General features: G+C 43.3%; 2 protein-coding genes across 3 annotated transcripts; both read right to left on the bottom strand.

Moving 5' to 3' along the window:
• Positions 1-2,141: 2,141 nt before the first annotated feature.
• Positions 2,142-6,602, bottom strand: tmem275a (transmembrane protein 275a). 2 transcript variants are annotated; one of them, XM_076982016.1, is made up of 2 exons: positions 6,413-6,602; positions 2,142-5,467 (listed from the first exon to the last, which is right to left on the bottom strand). In XM_076982016.1, the coding sequence occupies exon 2, from the start codon at positions 5,344-5,346 to the stop codon at positions 4,705-4,707; it is 642 nt and encodes a 213-aa protein (XP_076838131.1). In that variant the 5' UTR covers positions 5,347-5,467; positions 6,413-6,602; the 3' UTR covers positions 2,142-4,704. The 2 variants fall into 2 exon arrangements, with proteins under 2 accessions (XP_076838131.1, XP_076838130.1); XM_076982015.1 differs by having other exon boundaries at positions 5,953-6,602.
• Positions 6,603-7,663: 1,061 nt separating this feature from the next.
• On the bottom strand, positions 7,664-13,970 carry kncn (kinocilin). Its single transcript, XM_076982197.1, has 5 exons — positions 13,823-13,970; positions 11,878-11,946; positions 11,691-11,762; positions 9,790-9,886; positions 7,664-7,739 (listed from the first exon to the last, which is right to left on the bottom strand). Exons 1-5 carry the CDS (start codon positions 13,968-13,970, stop codon positions 7,664-7,666), a joined length of 462 nt encoding a protein of 153 aa, XP_076838312.1.
• Between the last annotated feature and the right edge of the window lie 4,109 nt (positions 13,971-18,079).

Genomic DNA, 18,079 nt, shown 5'->3' on the forward strand with positions numbered 1-18,079 from the left:
TTTCAGTATAGCAAGTATATATATACAGACCATATAGGCCTACTTTAAGTGGACTAGAAAGTATACCAATTTAGTACTTTTTCGGACTAAATTGGAACATTTCTAGTAAAAAAAAAAAGTATACTCTTAGTACACTTGAATAAACTTATTTTTGCTAAGTGTTGTTACGGTCAGCAACTGTATAATGTTTCATTGTTTTAAGTGTTCCTTATAATCTAATACGAAAGTAGCATTAGCAGAGGGTTACTTTAGAAAACAGAGCGCATTGTGTAAGAAACATAAGATTTAAGAATTGTTTGTGATGGTAAGGGGGAAAGACCCATAAACCATGAGCATAAAAGCCTCTAGTCCTCAGGCTGATAATGTCCAAATGTGAGGACACGTGGCATGTAACACACACACAGTCACATAATGTGTGTGTAATACATGCCATGCATTGTCAAATTTTAACTTTTATATTAACTCATGGTTTTATGAGCCGCGATACAGTGGTGTGCATACACAATCCCAATGAATAATCAACACTGCCACCAGGCGGCACATACTGAGATATCGCTGTTACATAAAATTGTGTCAAATGTGCATACAGCACCCTCTGGTGAGAAAGAGATGTAAACCAAGGATGTGTCAAAATAATCAAGTTTTAATTTGTTTTAGAAGGATTCAGTTGGGATGCACTGTCGGGAGCAGGAATATACTGTCTATGGAACCAGCTAGGCTACAAAAAAATCTAGAGTTAGCATTACAATGGTTACAAACCTGCTAGCAATTAGATATGGAGTTTTGGTTTTGGAAGTAAAATAATAATGTGTTAGGCGTTGGAGTGTAATCTAATCCAAAACCCGATGGGGGCAGTTGCTGATCATAAAATTACATACGGGTGCACGAAAAACAAGCTTAGCAATTAAAACTCTTCCAGAGAACACGATTGTCTGTGCAGCACAGTTACCAAGGCCATGGTGTAGAAGGTAGACATTTAGAAGATGGCCAACGCTGTATTATGAAATATTTTTACAAAGTCAAGAAATGTACAGTAGTCCACTGAGGTTTTATGGCTGAATGAAAAATAATAATAAAACGCTTTAGGAAGCTTGGCATGAGGAAAACAAAAATCTAGCTAATATCACTTACATTGATCTAAGCTATGGAAGCCTTGAGGTAGGCTACACTAGATTTGAGAACAACATTTCGTTTGTAGATTGCGCTTGTGTTTATAATGTTATGGAAAGGCGTCTTACGTTTTAAATATTTTCACCAATGTCTAGAACGACAGTTCTCGCAATATGCTAAAACATGTTTGGTTTTTGGGTTACATTTTTAGAAAACGTTTCTTAAGTCCACAAGCCTTAATTAAGGGCACCATTATGCAGGAGGTTTTTTCGGAATTACGTCTCATTGTGACGTAAATTAAGTTCAGAAACTGTCGCAGGTTTTGCGCACTTGCTATCGTAATAAGTCTCGACACCAACCAGATGTTGTTGTTCAACCATTGTTAAGCAGGAGCACGGAGCGTGCTTTATCCATAATTCATGCAAGAGGTCTCCAGCTACCACTGTCTCTAAGAGCACCGGCCTACCTACAGAAAGGCAGTTGGAGACGGTACAGCTTGTTACTGGATACAGGACAAAATTCACATTGTAAAGCAATACAAACACAAACAGAACATTCTGTATTATGCCGTAACATATGCATGACAGTTACATTACAAATATCAAATGTAAAGGCTGTTTTAAACTAAACTCTGTTGAGTATGAATTATCTTCAGCTCAACTGACTGCTACTATAAGTGAAGGGCCAAACTGTAAACATAAGTGGTTTTCTAATTATTATCCATTTAGAATTCATAATCTGGTCTTCATATCTAAACTCAAAATGCAGATCACATACTCACTCTCACTTTAATTGTGAAAGCACTTCTGTATTGACTAAATTGTAATGCTGACCTTTTCTTTCATGTGCATGCAATAAGTTGTAACCTAGAGTCTGTTGGGAAAACCCATAGGCAGTCAGGACTAGGCCGGAGCGTTTAAGGGTTTCTGGGTCCCTCTCTACGGTTCTTGTGTCATGCTGCAGTTTTTCATCCAATAAACACCCAATGATACTTTTCCCCCTCAGGTCCAAATAAAAACAAGGAGACTTCATGCTTTTAAAGTTTAATATGTCATGCTGAGAGTTGTATTCATTAAAGTCTAATATATTATTCCTATATTTTTACATGATGTAAGCTAAATTTTCAAAAGCAAATATTATCCCACAATAAAATAAAACACACATGTACTGTATGCACGCATGCTCGCACACCCGCACACACACATACACACAAATAGTGTTTATGAGGACAGCATGCAACCACCATGGTTTAGGAGGACATGGTTTTCCTCATACCCAATGAAAGAAATATATAAAACACACACATGTATGCACACAGGCACATACACACACACACACACGCACGCACGCACACTCACAATCAGAACATCTAATAAATGTTTTTACAAATGTTTACATGTCCATAACTTACTATACAGTTTGAATTTGAAAATGCTCACAGTACATAAGTACTGAAAGTGCCTACTGATATGCAGTCTTTTTGATCATTCCTAAACACTGCAACATAACACACATAAACAATGTCAAAACTTAACCTCACTAACTATAACAGGTTTAGGCCCATGATTTCAATCTCACTTGAGCATGGCCACAACGGTCAAAAAGAGTACACATGGCATTAGATTCAGAAAGCGATGAGCCCAATGACACACCCAGAAGGACTTTAACCGCTGAAAGACAGCAACACCTAACAAGAGCTAATATTCTTGGTTGGCATATGTAGCCCTCACAGGTTCGATCCTGAGATCATAGTCATTAAGGCATCGTTCTGCTCATACGGACTTAGATGGGAGGCGGGTGGTGGAGCAGACATTAGCAGCATCAAAGAGTTACGCGTTGTCGGTGTTATAGCGGCTGCAGGTCAGATTACTCTTGCTTCCATGAGGAGGAGAAGACATCAGCAGACACTTCTGGGTCGACTGTCTCTGTTGGGCCACTAGCGTAAAAAAGCATCAGCTTTCAAGGCTTCTTTGTCATTACTTTAATTGGCCACTGTCAAAAAACTCTTAAAAAAAAATATCCTTCCATATAGCAACATGATCTCCAGGTACGCAATGTAATCCAATTCTTGGCTATAGACTCAAAATACAGCACATACTAAATACTCGATGTTGCATTAATGATAAACAAATCAGTGATAAACTTGTTCCTTCAGTATCAAAATCCAAGGCAAAGATAGTAAGGGTAAAAACACATGGCGAACAAACCCATAAAGCACAGTAAATCTCCCCTTTTAACAGATCTACTATCCCTATGCTCACGATGCAGAGGAAATGCCATCCAGCACGTGTAGTGCTTCGTTTGGTATTTACTGCTATGTTCCATTAGTCGCCCTATCTCCTCTGAATAATCACAGTCATGCCTGGATGATACCTCACCCTGTGTCCTTTCCTTACAAGCATGCCAGTGTTTACATCAAAGTGTCGGAGGGGAAAATTGCTTGCAGGTAACCTTGGTGAATGAATCAGTCTTGGGGGGCGAATCGCCGCGCTGTTTGGTTGGAGATGTCTGGCGGCGGCTGGTGATGTTGAAGCTCTACAACAATAGTTGCTTCAAAAAGCAAAAAGAACACCAAGACTCCCACAGAATAAATCAAACCAAATACAAGACAGAGAATAAAGCACTAAAATACTTGATTACAAGTCACGCAACAGACATTGTTCCATAAAATATTTGGCGGTTAATTTTACAGAAAGGCATGTGCAGCCCTTACTGGCTAAGGAACTAAATAAGATGGCTTCATTTTGATGGCAGCATTTGTAATACACAGTCAAATACACAATAAAGGCTTCCGGTTCTGATCTCAGGTAAACTGGCTTATATAACAAATATAATATTGATATCCCTATGATAATCATCTTAGTGGTAAATTGCACATGTCGCAAGTTTTGGCAATCCTGATTACATTTATTCTGACAATTCACTCCACCCTGATTCAGCTGCTGAAATGTTTAATAACTTTATTTCTAATCTTTTTGAAAATGCTAGTTTACCTACCACAGTGTCACGGCTAACAGATAAGACTCAGAAGGAATTGGCCATTTTAGGTAATATTCTGAGAAACATCCCGTAGAGGATATTTCAAACACTAGCATGATTTAATTGATGTTATACACTATCGCTCAATGTATTTAAACTTTTAATATATTTTCAGTGACTGGAAGAAAAAAGGGTATTGGAAAGCCGGTGTTCCTCACACATGGGACTAGCTTTCTCACGATTGCTGCGGCTCATCTTGGTTCTTGTCCAGTGTCGTCTTTGCACAACAGCAGATTCTAGGCCCTTGCGAGCACCATAGCTGTGAACAGTCTGAGTAACAGTGGCACATCGCGAACATGTGAAACACGAGACCTCCTCCGTTTGGCCTCCAGCGTATAAGGACATTCAGACACCTTAATGCACTTCTCATGCCGTGTTCCTCGGTTCTCCCTACAACCACATGGCCCTCTCTATAACAGCATGCCGTCATGACGGACCGGGCAAATGTACCTCCGTAAACGGCCTTCGTGGCGCCGAACGGCTCCACGCAAAAGGGCCCGTCTTTCAGGTTCAAAACTTTTTTTATTTACATCTTCTCAATGGAGGGGAGGTGTCTTAGGTGTCTGCCCCATCTGAGGGCAATGTGAGCCTTACTGACGTCCCATCCCCTGTGGAGGCGGAGAAAGTGGCACCCACCGAGCTAGGTCCATTGGCTTCCATGGTGAAGAGTTTGCAGCCCCCTGGGGGGGTGTAATCTGGGGCAGGGGTAGCGGGGTTTATGGCCGTTGGTGGAACCTCCTGCTCTGGGCTGGAGCTGTGGGAGGAGCTGGGGGAGTTGGTGGGACTCAGCTGCACTGCCGTAGTATCCTGCATCGTGTGCTCACTGGTCTCAATCTCAAACGCTGCTCCACTTCCCAGCCCAGACCCACCCCTTCCCATGAAGCCCAGGCCACCGGTCCCGCCCCCTTTCGCTCGTCGGGAGCTCTGCGGGGGAGGTAGGCGGCTGCAGACGCAGCATGCCCCAAAGAAGGTGAAGGCCACCACCAACAGGGCGGGGCCGATGATGATGGGCGGATTGCTGGAGGGCACGAGCGTGCTGAAGGCAAAGGCGCCCACCAGGGTGATGTTGATGCCAGCCAACATGATGCAAAGGCCGCATGCACAGCACAGCGCCGGCGAGGGCAGGCCCTGTGGGCGGGACTTCCTTTTCCGCCTCTTGGGTACGGAGGTGCCTGAGCTCTGCTCGCTACAGACCATGTTGTCACCGTAGCTCTCTGTCCCCACCGACACTCTACCCCACGATCACGGCTCCCCTCGGCGACGAGTTGTTGAAGAAGGACATGGCCGTGTAGCTGATGACCTTTTCCTCCCGGGCTACCTGCAACAGGTGTGAGATTAACTCGCTAGAGGGTCACACAGCACGAAAAAAAACCCAGGAGGAGCCTGCCTGTATCTTGGACGATAAATATTAAAAGCCATTACTCTGACGCTGTCTTCAGCAACTGGTGCATAGGTGCTAACTATGGAACCAAAGCTTTTACTGTCGGAAGCCGCATTCATCCAAGAAGGTCATTGCTTAGTCATGAACATCGCAACAATGCTACCTGTAGAATCTGAGGAATAATCAAATGTCCCGTTGAAGCTACACTGCTTAGCAGCCGAATGAAGTCCTACAGGGAGGAAGGAAGGTGGCAGTAATTTCACATTGCTCGTGGCAGCACGTTCGCCCAAGTAGTGATTTGCTCGCTCACGTGCGCACAATCAATAAAGGGCTTATTCTATAAACAGGTTCCCAAAGTTAATCGCACCATATGTGAAAATGAAAAAGCCATGCAGTTATCAAGGAGGATAACAACATCTCACCTTAACTGGGGAAGACAGTTTGAAGTCTTATAGTCGAGTCGTCCAGCGGAATTAAACAGTTTTGGCCACGGTTTTAACAAGGATTCCCCGTGAAACTCACAAGCGAAAATCGATGTCTCTGTGGAACAAGCATCCTTTCTAACGCACGGCGAGGAAGACTCTCCAACTGGCTTTCAACAAACCTTCTCTCACCCAACACTACTGCCGGATTGTGGAAAAACACAAATTTCCCTCACGTTTCCCACGCGTCGTTGTAAGGACACAGACCCGAGATATATTGAATGTCATCTTCTAAATATGTATTTTTTAACGCGGACCATTTAAAAAGTCAGAAACAATGTGAATCCAACATATGTTCTGTAACCCCTTTCGTTAATTCGGAAACGCGTCTCTTGTTTCAGACGATAAAGCTAACAGGTACGAGTTTCGCCTCGGCTGTTCAACAATGTCCATACTCCACCTTTTGCTTCTCAGTCTCGCACCTTGCGGTCCCCGGTAGTCGAGCGTGAATGGCCGTCTCCGTTAAGTGTGTTACTTATGGTGCGGGCGGGGAGGAGGGACCCAGCCGTTTGTCAACAGCTCCCGGTGCTACAATCCATCCAGTCGCTTTGCGCATATGGAAGGAAGCTATCGCTGGGATCCTGACGAGATCTTAGTTAGACTGTTTCAAAAAGACACAGCATGTAGGTAGAGCTCCGCTTAGCACCGCTGTATGATGTCAAAGACGCACGCATGAAATCAACATGTAATCTGAACCGAATATTTTACCAACTTACTTAAGATTCACAAGATACAAATATGTATGTGTATGTATATGTAGGTAATTCCGTGCTTTTCTGAATTGCCTTTAATGCAATAAATAGAATACTTCTATTTAAAAACTTTAAAAATAATCTTTTCTTTGTTTGGTACTGTTAGTGGTTAGCGGTTTTATTTCCTTTCCTGTCTGATGAATATAAGAAATCTGGTTAGAAATGGACATATTAATGTCAGTAGGAGTTTAGTAATATTATTTGGACATTTGTTAAGTCTCATTATGTGACATACATTATACCAATGGAATACATTTCTAATAACAATAATTGCTGTATGTATGTAATTATTGTGTATGCGTGCGTCTCTCTCTCTCTCTCTCTCTCTCTCTCTCTCTCTCTCTCTCTCTCTGTGTGTGTGTGTGTGTGTGTGTGTGTGTGTGTGTGTGTGTGTGTGTGTGTGTGACTACCTATACACATAGCACTAACCAAAAAGAAATGTTTATGACCTTCCATTTTCAAATAAATTAGTTTACATTGATGCTTCTGCCATGAAAATGTACAAACACACACACACACACAGACACACACACACACACACACACACACACACATACATATAAGGACCGTGTCTATGTGGGTATCTCCACATTGTACACAAGATGGGGATTCATGACAGTGATGAAGTAATCATAATGAAAAATCAAGAGTAAAACATTTTCTTTTAATCAGAACATCTACGCCTTTTGGAACTGCTTTTAATTAATAGTAAATGCCTCCGATAATTTACAATTGACCCCAATGTTTCATCACAAACCCATGTCTAACTCATCAGGTGGTTTTGGGGATATTGTATCTAATCAGTTCCTGAACACTGTGCTGTGATTTGAACCAGTCCAATAAGAGAGTCGTCTCCTCCCTCTGCCACACCACAGGACAGATGGCTTCCACTTCAGAAGTTAGTGAAGATCCTGCTCCAAAGCTGGGTTCTTGAGTTGGCGCCTACCCAAGATGTCTGGAACATCTGAAGAAGGCCTAGAAAAAAGGACACGTGAAAAACAAACGCGTGCGTTTCTCCAGAGCGTCGTGCATTTCGACCGTTGAAGGAGAGAGTGTGTATGCATGTGTGCTGCTGAGCATAAGCTCGTACCAGTGAGTGTGTGTGAGTAACCTCTCAGCCTGCTCATGCAACATAAATGACAATATGAATGAATGCCGTGGTGTACGTCGCCATGACAACCACGTCCTCGGCAACCTCACTGCTAAAAGGAGACTAGTAAGCTGTAAGTGTAGTAACCAGTGTTCAGTACTCACTTCTAGACAACTCTGGTAATAAAATGGGAGCGAAATCAAAAAAGACCCTGCAAAACAACGTAAACTTAGATTTCAGCACCTGTTTGGTCAGAACCTTTTTCTTCGCTGCCCATCTTTTGACACAGATTGACAGTGTTCAAATACTGAAACGTAGAGCTGACTATGACAATGACCTTCAGTCCTAGAACTATAAGAGGAATCTCTTATAGTTCTAAGGCCTACACTGCTTAACGTGTGTTAATAGGCAAGGCGGCCATGTGGTGCCGTGCGGTGGAGATTAGAGCATAATTGGCCTGTCACTTCCTGGCCCTCCCTGCACAAACGGCCATGTTGCATTTCATGACATTTCGAAATCTGGAGCTATGACTTCTCTGCTGACATCCGCTGAGAGCCATGGAATTCGGTTCAGAAGTACTTTTGGTTCATTTCTTCAAAGCTGAAGAAACATTCAAACAAGTGTTTTGTTTTTTTTCTGTCCTCCAAAGATATTTTGCTCATCTTGTGTTTATATGAATGAATATTTGTTGTGTGTTGGCTTGTTTCTCTCCAGGGACAATATCGTTAAGAATAATAGGCTGCCTTGAAAGATGTTATGCCCGATGATGTATCAACCACTGATGTTAATTTGAACAACAAAAAAGTGAGTTTAATAAGACGCTGGCTGTGCACTCTCATCGTGGCAGAGTGACATTCACTCTATCCCCTAGCCAGGCGAAGCTGTGAGCAACCTGTCCATAATGCCTGTTGTTAGAAATCTGAATCAAATTACATATCGGCCCCTGCAACAATGCCGGACCACAAGATAGGGAAATGACTGTGTTGCAAATGCAGTAGGAATGTGTGTGTGTGTGTGTGTGTGTGTGTGTGTGTGTGTGTGTGTGTGTGTGTGTGTGTGTGTGTGTGTGTGTGTGTGTGTGTTCGTGTTTGTGTGTGATGGATCATTCCTTCACACACAAACAAGCCACATTGAAGCCACATTATGCACCTAAAAAGCTCTTTATGTGGGTGTTTTACTAATGCATCAAAACCTTTAGTCTAGGGTCTCAAACAAAACCCATCAACAGCTTGCTTCATGCACATTTGTTCTTTTTGCCAACATAGGAGTTTTTGAAAATGATAGTCGTACTCTTCCATTATCCAAAGGGCAGAGTTCAGTTAATCTTGTCATGTTTGGCTGCTGTTTTTTTTAACTTAAAATCTAGCTTCGAACAGTGACAGTGTCATACCCTGAACAGCATACAATACCCCAATGAAAATGATTTCTGCACTTTCTTGAAGTTATTATTTTTTTTTAAAGAAAAATGATTCTTCAGTTATTGCTTGCAGTTGTTACATTCCTAATGTTAATGATCCAAATACAGACACATTATTTTTAGTGAACTGATGTCAAATAAAAAGTAGATTGGTGTGACAACCTGTTCTTGAGTGGCATACAGTTTTAGTCTTCAAATATATCTCATGCAAGACAATAGACCTTTAGCTTGGAAATTCTGCCATTTTGAAATTTGGAAGTGTGGCATTCCCACAATAGCCAACTGTTTTATATTGGCATGGGAGGGTTGCGAACCTCATTTTAGTTTCATCTTCTGTAGCGCCAGCCAACCATCAAACAAAATGACCCGGTGGCAAATGACTGGTCTTTACCGTAAACACACTGCCTTTCAGTATGATGCCAGATTTAAAAATCGGACAGAACAGTCACAGGTCTCGAGATGGTTTTTTTCCCCTTCTTTTTAACCAGGTTAATAGAGCCCTGCTCTAAATGACTTACCCATCGTCCTGTGAGCTCTCAGCTGCGACAGTGGCCGTCTCTGTAAACGTCCCCATACGACTCTTAGAGCGCTCCATGTTAATCTGGACCTGGGTCCCTGAGACAGAGATGGACAGAGACATTTTATACAATTTTATTACTTTTAATTATTTACGTGAGCTTATTCGATTTTATATGTTTGTATGTTAACAATCACGCCAATCAACACAACCTGCACCACAGTGGCAACACTGTTCATCTCACCAATAAAGAATTCTAAATCTGACAAATTAAATGAGACAGAAGAAGAAGCATATACACAGAGTCAAGACAGAGATGCTGGAGGGAGAGACAGACAGACAGACAGACAGACAGACAGACAGACAGACAGGGAGAATGAAACAGATTTGTACTCCTATTTCTGCTTTTGACCTATGTGTGTGACTCAGTGCATGACAGCTGTTCTCTGAAGGCATGGTTTTTGCCTGCAGTCTGGGATACGGAACATTCGCTGCTTTCTGAAGCCCATCATGCATGTGTCACATGCTCACATGAACCAGAGCGTCCTGTCCTCAGCAACCCTGGTCCTGCGGGTCTGACGTCGGCCTCGCCCAAAGTCTCTTGTGCAGCAACTCGACGACAGGTCTCGCCGAGCTTTCTTTCTTCCAAAATTAGCCCCTCTACCCAAAAGTGTGATTCAATCGCAAGGAACCCAAATCCATGAAGAAATCTGGGCGTAGGTATTGTGCTACAGCAATGGGACAACAGGGATAGGCGTGAAAGCAGGTAGGGCCGATCTCCACCCACGGCAGGAGGCACAACGGTGCATGCGGGAAGCAGAGGAGATCTCAGCGGACGGGCGGGGGCGGTCGTGATTGTCGCCTCGGGAAGCGATTTTCACTGTGGCAGAGCGATCTCTCCTTGCTAATTAAAGGAATATGACACCCTCTTTCCCCTCACCACCCATATTCTTGACCACTCACTGCCCAGTGGCACTAACACTTGACAAGGCATGGAGCTGCTTCAGGGACATCAATCTTCTATTCATCTTGTCTGCTGCACACTTCCACATCAAGAGCACTCAAGAATCACCGGGGTTAGACACAGTTAAGTGTCCTTCAAATTGACGAAGGGCTTTGCCCTGAAGTAACTAATTTTCCATTAAAAAAGCAAAATGTGTGTGTAATGATCATTAATGCCAATACCAATATTCAAAAATGATCCAACTCAGGAAAAAAGACATTAAATACAATTGCATTAATATGTGAGTTTCTAGGGCAACAGTGCACAGATTTTGTAAGAGGAGAAATGGGTGGCTGTTCAGTCATAGAAACAGATAATTTTTCTTTTTTTTTATCATGTCAAGTGGAACAGTGACAAAAGCCTTCCAGCATATATCAAAGATGGAAATCTCCTTCAGGGGAGTAGCAGAGGTGGCCATGTTGTAATGGGAATCTCTCTGGCAGGGTCACACAGACATTTAAACACAACAGTTTCCAAAAAAAAAAAACTCATGATCACAGAGCTGTCTTTTCGCATCTACCTTAAAATTCAGTTCTTCGTGACCTTCACAAAGCTGACAAATTTCACTGGGATGCCAGTGAAATTTCCCTGACATAGAACTGGAGTTTTAAGTGTCCATGAAGTCATGAACACACATGCCCTGTTCCAGCCCTACAAATGATATACATGGTAGTCCAGTTTCCCACTAAAACTGTTCTAAACAGATGTAACAGATTTAATAAAGGAATCCCATGACTTCTGAATGCCAAAGCAACCAGATCCGGTTTGTGTTAAGATGTGTCATTTAGTTGTTTACCCCTTATAATTCACCACAAGTGTTCATCTTTGTTCATGATCTAGAAACATGAGTGCACACATGAGCTGGTGGACGTGGATGCAGAGCGAGAAAGTTCACGCACCTTCTCGCCTGGGCGCGTTTGGGGGCTGTTCTGGGGTCGCGTTCGCAGGCGACGGATGCACTCGGAAGTTGCCTGACAAGAAAGGGGGAGACGCCATGATTTCATCTGGGTAGGGAGATGCTCTCATCACGAACACTGTTAAACCCACTGGAGGTGTCAAAGATGGCAGCAAGAAAAAAGGTCTCACCGATGTTGGGCAAGATGTGATGGAAGTTAAGCCATGCCCTTATGAAGGGGTACACCGAGATCAGGAGACCTTCGTAAAACAGCCGGCAGAAGAAAGAACCTGTGACCATCACGTCTACACAACCATTAGTGAAACCTCACTGGTGGCAGCAATATTTGGTTTCATTCCAATAAATGGCTCCCTAAACAAAAGACCAAAAGGATATGCGCTGCTCCAAGATGCTGCTCCGAGACATTAAGCTTCCACGTCAAGATTCTTTCCCTTTCTCCTTCTCTCGCAGTCTCTTCGGCTGCTAGGATCTGAGAGGAATCATGCTGAAGCCCTGGATCAAAACTTGTCCCAAAAGGGGGGAATGCCATTAGCCTTGAATTCTGGCCTGGTTCTGCTAGCGAGGTCAAAGACAGGACCAGCTGGCCAGCCAGAGCGTCTATCTGTGTTTGATTGCTTGCATGACACCCTGGAGGGCTCTTTCATTTGTTATTCTGTGGATGGCAGTCTGTCTCTTTCCCCATTGTGTTTTGCCTATTTCTCCGTCAATCATTTTATGATCATTCTAACATATCTGCTAATGTGGGCAAGAGGATGCAGCTCCTTTTAAAGTAATTAAGCTGATGAGACTGGGAATTCAGCACACATCATCCACAGAACGCACAGTCCAATGTAATAGGCCGAGTGAAAGTGTAGCAAAACAATACACTGTAGGCAAAGCTTTGGCCTTGCTACACAGCTTGGCTTTCTTTCCTGTGTCGTTCCACAGACCAAGGCATTCTGGAGCAGTTACACCGGGGGCCTTGTTTAGATCGCTTGGCCTCACTCTCCATGCAAGGGGGCTTGGATTACCTGCCTGGATCAAGTGATCAGAGAGCGTTTTAATACGGACTTCAACAGAAAGCAGCTGAAGCCGGTAAGTTTGCCTAAGACTAATGAGCTAAGCACAGAGAGCACCGCATGTTCATATGTAATGACTGCAGTTCGTCGTTGTGGATTTTCAGGATGGGCGTGTTTGAGTTTTAGCCTCAAAGGTCTTTTGGTCTGGGGGGGGGGGGGGGGGGGGGGGTAGCATAATTTGAATGTGCAATGATTGAGAGCAGAAATAAGGAGCAGCATTAAAAATGTATGCTATGCAAAACATTTGTGCACTGTGGAATTACACACGCAGGATCGGCTGTTCCATGGGACCAACATTTTTTAAATGGATAGAATCTTGGGACAACCAAAGTACAATGCTTAAATAAATAATAAGAATTCGCTATTACCCAAATGCACTGGACAACAAATTTAGAACTTTTTTTGTTTTACCGAGAAATATAGCACTTTTACACTGAATTCAAATCTGATTTCGACGTTTTTTTTTATCACACTTGGTTTTTAAGTCACAGAGAAAGTTGTATATTAGGTATAAATTACATATTCATGAATGAGGCTCTTATTACACTTAAAATGCATACATCTATACATACATCTATACATACTTCTAAACGCATAATATATGATTTTTGCATATATTTGGGATCTAGAGCGTTCCTTCATCTATTCATCCCCTCCTCTCTTCATCCCTTCATCCTCTCATCCCTTGTCAGTGTGTCTGCCAACAGAGGGTTCCCACTTTCCTTGGAACCACCTTTCCATGCTATACATAATGACATACTAGAAAACAAATGTAGGATTTTGAAGAATTATGAAGATATATTTGGATTCAGTGTGCAAAATCACTTAATTAACACAATTTATAAATCACTGTTGACCAGTGTAGCTTATGTGATATGTGAAGCAGCACAAAACTCTCTTAACCCAAAACACCAGGCTACATGACAACAATGCAACACGTTGCTAGACAAACCTAAGGTCTGTCTAAACTTGGTCGCAAGTTCTGCAAATCAGTTCCTAGCTACCTAAACCGATGCACGCTATGGCTGAGCAGTTGGATTAGAGCGCAGGTACCCACCGAGCCCTCCCGCACCCAGGAAGATGCCACCCACGGCGTCTGCATCGCAGTCCTTGGACACGCCGATGATGATGCAGCCGGCTACGATGCTGAGCAGGGCCGAGCCCACCCGCAGCCCGTGGTACTCCCCGATGCTGACGGCGTTCATTCAGCAGGTGGGACCCCTCCACCCGGCCAGGGGCCACCACTTGCCCGCATGCAACAACCCACCCGGGTGGGGGTAGGTGGGGGGAGAGAGCAGGATGGATCTGCGCTGTCGGCGGTCGCTGACAATAACCCCTGCTGTGGAATGACTTGACTGTGTTCCACTTTCTCCTTGAGCCTCTTCATCCATCATTTAGGAGCAAAGCTCCAGTTACCTTCATCAGATTCGTGATCTGCATCTCTGATCGAATTCGGGCTTGATTGAAAGCAGCTAATCATTTAAACTGAAAAGGTGAGGGACTTCGGGTTCCTTAAGACTCAAGGTTCATGGTACTGAACTAGATTTGGTGTACTAAAGTTAAGACAGGTATTCGTCTTCTGTGTAATGGCTTTAGATAGATGCTAAGGAGTGCAATGATCAAAATGCAGTGTGTAGCTATGCTACAGTGCAAAACTCAAGTGTATGCATAAAGGCCCGTCTTAGTACGCCTGTCTTAGTACGCCTGTCTTGGGCTAAGACTCTTAGTACGCTATTTCATATTGTTCAAGGTAGCATACTGCAGGTTGGTCAATCCAAATATACCCAAGCATCACACATCACAAGCAACAGAAACAGCCGTTCACCTTTCAAATGATTTATATTACGTTTGCCAGGATCATGACCCCCTATTCCAAGTGTTAAGCTCTCTGTGGTTGGTTGGTGAAACTCCATCAAGGGCCCAATGACTTTATGTTCTCGATTACCATGTTGTTACGTGCCACTCACGCAAGAGCGTAGCTCTCAGTATGGGGGAAGGGACACAAAGGTAAAAACAAATTGCATAACAGGAGTTCGAGTCAGTCAAGGACATCGTAATTACACTTATGTTTGCGTGAGCAGTTGGAAACCCTCCCTCCAACCCAACTCGGCCATGCTGAGCACGGACCAGATGAAGGGGCTAGCACGTGCTGAAACAGGGTTGATAATCGCTGCCTGATTTTTATACCTATCCCCATGAAACCGAGAGGTTTCAGGTCCGCATGCAAATTTCATTTGCAAGGTTTTTCTCTCCTGTGGAACCCACCTGGTCATCATTTCCTGGACTGGTAGGAGACGCACGTCACGGAGGAGTGGCAGACTGAGATGTGAGATTTTGGGTGAAACTCTCCTTCTGTTTAGTTTGTTGAATGTGGGAATGGTATCCTCTCCCTGCAAGCTGCGCATATTCTGAGTGCCATGACTGGGGCAGGCAGAAGGAAATCCTGATGCCGAAGGAATCATGTAGGCCCTAAAGCTGAACAAATGGTCATTGACTCATTCAGCAAGCGAGGTAATCCTGCGACCTTAAGAACGCCATTTGGCACTTCCTGGAGCACAGAGTTCAGAGTTGGATGGCACTCTGTGATTAGGCCTGTGCCTCTCCTACACTGATCCATTTCCTTGGGGACCAAAAGGGGAAAAGACATGTCCTCCATCGTCAGGACCCAAGATCATGCACTTAGGGCCCCGAGTTGCCATAGGGATGGCATATCCATGGCAACGGATGGAGCCGGGGGGGGGGGGGGGTGAGTGGGATTAACACCGGAGAGTTGGGCAGCCAATGAACTTCACGGACACGGGGGGAGAAGTAACACGTTTCCTGCCCAGACGCTGTTCCCACCTACATCATGTGACATGTTTATGAATGAAACACAGATCCATAAATTTGAACCCTAATTATGACATGCACACATGCTGATTTCATAACCTAATGGTTTCAGCACCGAGAAATTATTGCAAAATTTCCAGGGAAGACATATGCACTTTCTTTCATATGTCACTACAACTAATACTTAAAGGACATAAAGGACCATAACCAAAAAATTTTTACATTGTTTTGCTTTATGTGAAAATAATGCAAAGTACACACACACACACACACACACACACACATGTATATATTCAGCAATCTGTTTTTTCTTAAACTACTGAACCCTTGTTAAAAAAGAAAAGAAAAGAAAAGAAAACACTGTACATGAAGAGGATACAAGTTATATAGCTGAAGTGAGACAATTAGTAAAGTAATTTTAATAATTCAGAGCATTATTGCCCAATATGCAAGAAGCAATGCGCAGCCAAATCTTCACACTACACACAGAGGAGCTCAGAATGATTCTAGAATTGCCTGAACATTTATTAACACTTTTATTAATGTTTTCAAAAGTACCTGAAGTGTTGTAGGTTGATGAACACAATCTCATTGGGACTTTACTGAAATTGCATAACAGGATTCTGCTGAGAACACACACAGCATGAGAGTTCTACAGGATGTGGGACTTCTCGCTGGGGTGACTTGAACTAATTTATGGTGCTTCAAAAAATGTTTGAAAACTTCAGCATATGGACAGCTTTCCTTTTTGATTTGTGTTCCCTGTCATTGAGAGTCCTCACAAGACACAAGCAGCCCATAGCAGCCAGAGCTATAGGTCAAAATTCAGACACTGCAACGAACCTTCAAACCTTTGTAGAAGACACTGCTTGTACCAAAAAGCCAGTAGATTTGACTATATATTAAAGCAGACCTCCACTTGTAAGCAGACGTTCCAACAGAGCTTCTGTATTTGATGCTGAAACAGTAGATTGTCTGTCGATGGTTGTCTAGAACTGTGAGATGAATCACAGCTGAAATCAGTAATTAGTCTCATGGCCCCCGCTCATAAACTGAATGTTTCTCTTCATCAAAATGGATGAGCCTGTCTTCGACTGGATGACCTTTGGGATATGCAGTCAGTGTGTGTCAAAATCAGATGTTGCTGCTTAAAAACTCCTGAAGGCTCTGGTTCCTCTCATATAACCTAATTAGGTATAAATGGAACACATTTTTTTTATTTTTGAAGTCATAATACTTACATAAACACAAAAGACTAACAGTTGAATTTGCTACTACTCACCACATACTGTTAAAGTTGCTTTCAGAGCAATAGCCTGTTATGCAATATCCATATTAGGACAGGAAACAATTACAGAAAACTAATACTGACACGGAACAAGCGCGCACTGAAAACCCTCACTGCAATAGTGTGGGAGTTGATGTCGTGCGTTAAATGAACGCTGCGGAGAAGCGGTCCCGTTCCCACACTCCCACTCCGCAGTAAATGTGGGTGATGTGAACAGGTCGCCCAGCCGTCGCTGAAGAGATTATGGCCCCCCGACAGTAATTAGCCTGCTGTACCTGGGGCGGATAATTGTGAGATCCATTTAAACCTGCGCCAGTGATGAGTGTCTCCAGCCTGCAAGAGATACATTGGCCTTTGTTCCCTCGAGGGTGATAAGCTTGCACGGGCAGCGATATCAGCCGTGAGCTCAATTACCGCGGAGGTGAGGCAGAGAGCTCTGCATCCATTTCACAGGACTGGGGGCTTTTCATGTGAAGGGTACAAGTGCAGAACACCGCAAGCTTTCATATTGTCAGATGCTGAACCTCAGCTAACATCTGGCTTTGATATTAAGCTCAATAATAGCAGCACGGGCTTTATGCAGCATTAGTGGCTCAGAATGAACCCCAAGCTTTAATAAGTTAAACCTGACATCAAGCTGTGCTTGTAATCTGCCGTATGTTCAGATTGGCTCGGATATCCCAGAGTGTTAGTACACGCTGTGTAGAAACTGTCTCAGAGTAAAATAACAGAACTGTGGCTAGACACAAGAATGAGGACAAATGTGAGGAGAATATCTAAATATGAGGACCAATTCCAGTCGTGATCTGTGAACTGGCACAGTTCCGAAGACCAAGGCCGGAAATGAAGGTCAAAATCTCTTACTCATCTCAATCTTTCCAGCAAAAAGCTCTTTTGTTATGCTCAAAAACATTACCGAAATTCTACACAGGTTGTACTCAAGTTAGTACATGCAATATGAGTGGACATATGAAATCTGGGGACAGTTCTACCTCCTACAGATTTCCAACAATACCAGAAACACCAATTCTGAGTTTCAATACTTTATATAGTGTACAGCGCCATCTGCTGGTCAGGAGCAAATCCATCGATCACATCAACATCAGCATATCCTGACTTTTCAGGGTTGGGGTTGCATGATCATATTGCCAGGAGCTACTGGTCTAATGAGGGCACACTTGACTTGACTGCCACACA

This window comes from Brachyhypopomus gauderio, chromosome 19, assembly GCF_052324685.1.
Source record: "Brachyhypopomus gauderio isolate BG-103 chromosome 19, BGAUD_0.2, whole genome shotgun sequence".
NCBI classification, from domain to species: Eukaryota; Metazoa; Chordata; class Actinopteri; order Gymnotiformes; family Hypopomidae; genus Brachyhypopomus; species Brachyhypopomus gauderio.